At 19.3% G+C, this 4,993-nt stretch overlaps 1 protein-coding gene across 3 annotated transcripts in view; it reads left to right on the top strand.

Moving 5' to 3' along the window:
- LOC102676348 overlaps nucleotides 1–3,854 on the top strand; it is a 5,344-nt gene extending 1,490 nt beyond the window's left edge. For 2 of the 3 annotated variants that reach the window (XM_031513997.1, XM_006623183.2), the window contains 4 exons: nucleotides 1,767–1,832; nucleotides 1,890–2,052; nucleotides 2,560–2,911; nucleotides 3,238–3,854. In XM_031513997.1, coding sequence (XP_031369857.1) covers nucleotides 1,767–1,832; nucleotides 1,890–2,052; nucleotides 2,560–2,911; nucleotides 3,238–3,420 — 764 coding nt within the window. In that variant the 3' untranslated portion in view covers nucleotides 3,421–3,854. Of the gene's footprint in view, nucleotides 1–1,043; nucleotides 1,110–1,766; nucleotides 1,833–1,889; nucleotides 2,053–2,559; nucleotides 2,912–3,237 lie in introns of all 3 variants that reach the window. The other variant, XM_006623182.2, reaches the window with a different exon arrangement.
- Nucleotides 3,855–4,993: the final 1,139 nt, after the last annotated feature.

Here is a 4,993-nt window from a genome sequence, read left to right as displayed (position 1 = left end):
TATTGAAAAATAAAAATTTGTTTAAAAAATTTTATATAGTAAAATTTTTTATAAAATTTTATATTATATAAAATTTTATAATTATTATATTTAAAATAAATTGTTATAAAATTTAATAAGAATATTAATAATGCATTGTGAATTTCACAAAGAGAATAGTTGTTATATTTTATAATGTAATATTTTTTTTTTTTAGTTTTCAAAATTAAAAATAAAAAAGTACTTTGTATTGAATTTTTGTTAGATAAGAATATGACTAAGATATGATCATTTCAACGAAAATAATTATAACATGAATTCAATAGTGATTCATTAAATAATACATATAAGATTCATGTTTTTATATCTCAAGCATCATTATATATTTATTGATATGAACTTATATCTTACTTACATATAGTAATGCAATAGAAATTCACATTGTTTATCGTCTAAAAAAATTTACATTTGCGATATCAATGTTCTTTATCATGTATTATTTGAATAAATTCCTCGTATCTTTATATTTTTCAATTCTTTTTTGCATTATTCGTAATTATATTTTTGTTGTACTTATTCCTCTGATATATTGATATTTCTGAAGGTAATAAAATATTTTTTAAACAAAAATACAGAATATGATATTTATGTGATCAATGAACATTGATTTATATTACTTTAATGTGAATTATTTTAAAAAATATTTTAAAAAATGTTATTTCATTATTAACCGAAGTAAGAATAGAAATTGTTAATTTTATTATTTATATTTTTCAAGTTCATCGATTTTAAGTTATTTATATAGCTAAAGAATTTTAAAGTAATAGAATAATCTTTTAAATTAATTCAGATAAAAAAATAATTAAAATTAATAAAAAATTATTTATCATTGTATATTTTATATCTCAAAATTATTTTCATTATCATATATTATATGTATTATTATATGTAAGACTTTTATACTACTAATAATAATAAGAATCGCTTATGTACAATTATATATCACATTATCCACGAAAAGAAAATCCTATTCTAGAAATTGTCCATTTATTCATTTGTTCCAGTTACAGGAATTGTACAACGACAAAAAGAACTGATACATCGTATGACGGATACAGCTTCTAACTACAGTATGTGATATTTTCATCCAAACAACTCTTTGAATTTGTTTTCAAATTATTTCATCTATTGACAATTACATTTTTCTATTGCTATTTATGTCAAAATATAACATATTTTTATTGATGCTTGAGAAATCAATTTTATATTTATATTCTTCTCCAAATATGATCAGATTAATATTAAATCCATAACAATAAAAATTTAATAAATAGCATAAATAGATTAAGATTTGAAATCCTATTCCTGCAAAATTAAAGTAGCAATTTTAATAAAAAAATTTAATGCGAATTTTATTGACTAACAGAGATGTTGATTGGATTATCGTAAATCATAGTGGAATTCTCTTTGCTTTAATTAATATAAATTTTCATGAATAATAATACTTAACAAGTATTATAGTATGCAAATTTCTATAAATTCATATATATTTATAAATTTATCTGAATATTTTTCTTATTTATTTTTTATAATGTTAATTAATTTATTTTCATATCTGATTTGATAATATATTCTCTAATATAAATACAAAGTATTCTTAATCAGTGTATTTATTAATTTTAAAAATGTTTTTATATTGTTATCTTTATTTGCTAAATTTCTTTATTATATTTATTAGTATTATTATAAAAATAATTAAAAAAAAAATCAATGTTTCTCTTTTTCAGTCACAAGTGCTGTGGAAAAGCCAAAGAATTTTATCATCAATGCAACTAGAATAACTACTGGCTATAGTAAGTACATAAATCTATATCTATAATCATTTTAACTGATACTAATCGAAAGGACAGTTGACAGTGCTGCTTCCAAGAGTATGGAATTTCCAATTAGAAGAGTTTTGGAAAAATTTCGTAACAGGATGCCTTACGGAATACCAGAATTAGGAATACCACCTTTGGATCCGTTTGAATTAGATGAAATCGATATTGTAATTGAAAATCCGGAAATAGGAAAGTAAGTTTATTGATTGATTAAATTATTGTTTATATTAAGAATCTTAAAAAATCTTTAAGGATGTTCCTTAAATCTTTATCATTGCTTGAAGTGTTAAATAATTTTCTATCATATTTCTGGAATTAAAAAAATCAAATAAATTTCTTGAAAATTTAAAGAAATTTATAAAAAAGAAATTCTCTAAATTGTATAAGAAAATTCTAGAAAAAATAGATTTTAAAATTTGATAAGAAAAATATTTTATTTATCTATAAATTTGTTCAATGAATTAAAATTGATTTTCATCAATTCGAATATCTTATGTTTTAATACAATGTTTAAAAATATAAATATTTAAAATCAACAAAAATTTAAATTAAACATTTTTTAAAATGTTATATTTTTTTATTTTTGAAAATATTTATTTTGAAAGATAAAAAATGAACATTTTGTATTTTTTAATATAAAGAATGTTTTTGTTTTTTTATTTATCTGATAAAATTATAACATAGTTATTCAATTTTTTAGCGTGTCTATCACTATCCAGGATCTACAGTTACACAATTTGTCGACCTTCATAATCAACAAAGCAAAGCTATCACTGATTGGACCAACAATTGCAGCAAATATTACCGTTCCAAGAATTTATGTCGAAGGCTTTTATAATATATCCGGTGATCTCAGTCAAAAATTTCAATTACACGGTTATGGCCCTTTTAAAGGAAATATACATGATTTTCAATTATATATAAACACTATTTTGGGTTATTCTAGAGGAGTGTATTTAAAGACATTCGATCTAGATTTTACTTTGAGATTTATTGATATAAATTTAAAAAATTTAATGGATGATCAAGAATTAAACGACATCATAAACAAGGTAATAGAATTTTATTTTTTTAAATTTAATAACAAGTATACAGTTTTTTAGTTTTAATAGTTAAAATTATAAAAAGCTTTTGGGATTCAGTATTCGACTTGATATGCATAATTTAAAGAAAAAAATGAGAAAATTATATATATTTCAAAATATCTTAACAAAAATTTGGCGATAAGACATAATTACAAATTATTATTTCTATTATTCTATATAATATTTGTAAAAAAATGGAAATTTGTGTTGAGAATTGTTAATTAATTTCTGAGGTTGAATATAACAAATTAGTAGAGTAAAGGATAGAAAAATTTAATTTGAATTATCCGTAGGTTGTTCAAGAATTGACGCCGAAAGTCTTAGATATTGTCAAACCGGATATACTTCCAGATATCCAAAGTTATTTAAGTGCAAAAATTAATGAAACTATTCATCATCTTACCATGAGAGATATAATTAACGTATTGATGGGCTATAATGAAATTCGAGAATTTACGTATCTTCCAGTATCTTAAAATTGAAGCCCATTTTTAAAAGTTTGAAAAATAATCCTAGAAATTATTTTTTTAAAAGTTGGAAAAACTAAAACTATATTTATTATATTTCATGTTTTTAATTTGAAGAAAAAATCAGATTTAATTTTTTTGTTTCTAAATATTTGAAGATTTGGTGCATATGTAGTAAAATTAATTGTTGCTTACAATTTAAAATTTTTTTATTTTATATAATTGTGGGAATGGTAAGTAATTTTTTAGTTTTGATAATTATATTGTAGAAATGAATATAATGCTTTTAGTAATTTAATTCTGTTCTAAACATTAGTTTTTCTTTTTGAAAATGTATTTTGATATGTGAAAAATATACGAATTACTTATTTATTCATGAAATAAGTAGTAAATTTTTCGCCTCTTGTATTCCAGTCATTTCATTAATATTCCTTCTATTATTTTCCATACATTTTTCAATTATTATTATTTTTATCAAAAAATTAAAATTTTTGTTGACATAAAAATTAGAAACAAAAATAGATATTTATAATATTTTATTAAGAAAAAATTCAGAAATATTGAAAATAATACAAAATATAAAATGAATCATGATTTCGTTATTTAGATTGAATGAATTTGTTAAAAATAGTGTTTTACATTCTGTTTTATTTATCGATATATTTATATATTTTATATAATATATAAATTGATATTTATATATTTTATTGATATAGTAATTCAGAATGACATTCATAATTGAATAGAAAATTTAAAATTTAATTTAAATAATAATTTCATAATATATTAAATATTAAGTAAACGCAAAATTGTAATGTAAATTATATAAATCATCAATGTCATAAAATTGATTAATTAACTCGTAAGTTAATTATTAATTTTAGAAGATCAGAAGTTTAGAATTTTTTGTTTTTATATTTTAGGATAATAATAAAATGATAAATACAAATGATAAATTTAATGATATAGAAACAATACAAATCATTGCAAATGCTATAAATAACAAAATTATTGATTAATTAGTGATTAATTTTATTAATTTTAAGTTGAGGGAAATTTAAATTCTTAAAAAAAAAATTTTTTAGGCTTTTCATAAAAACAAATAATTAATATTAAATTTTTTCAAAATAATGGCATTATCATTTTTGATTTGATTAAATTTTAATTAAAACTAAAGTTTAAGTTATATATTATTTATCGATTTTTCATTGTATATGATACATATAATAAAAAAATTATTTCAATAGGACAGTATGCTTAAATGTGAAGATGAAAAATAAAAAAAAAATGTGCAGTTTCTTGTAACTTCTGATTATCGCATAAACAACTCGATAATTAATATTAATGATAATCAGTATATAAAATCATAAAACAATAAGAAACCAGATTATATCAATTCATCAATGTAATATCCATTAAATTAATGGATATTTTGTTGCAAAGAAAAAGAAAAAAGTAAAATCTACAGGTATGATCGTTTTTGTTTTCATAAATCTTTTTATAATATCGAATAATTGATTATTTCTTGATTACTTATAATGATATATTTTTGTCTTTTTATTATAAAAAAACTTTTGTTGTG

Source organism: Apis dorsata, unplaced genomic scaffold (assembly GCF_000469605.1).
Source record: "Apis dorsata unplaced genomic scaffold, Apis dorsata 1.3 scaffold_820, whole genome shotgun sequence".
Taxonomy (NCBI): Eukaryota; Metazoa; Arthropoda; class Insecta; order Hymenoptera; family Apidae; genus Apis; species Apis dorsata.
Note: the sequence above shows the minus strand (reverse complement) of the source record. Positions and strands in the feature narration are given on the sequence as shown.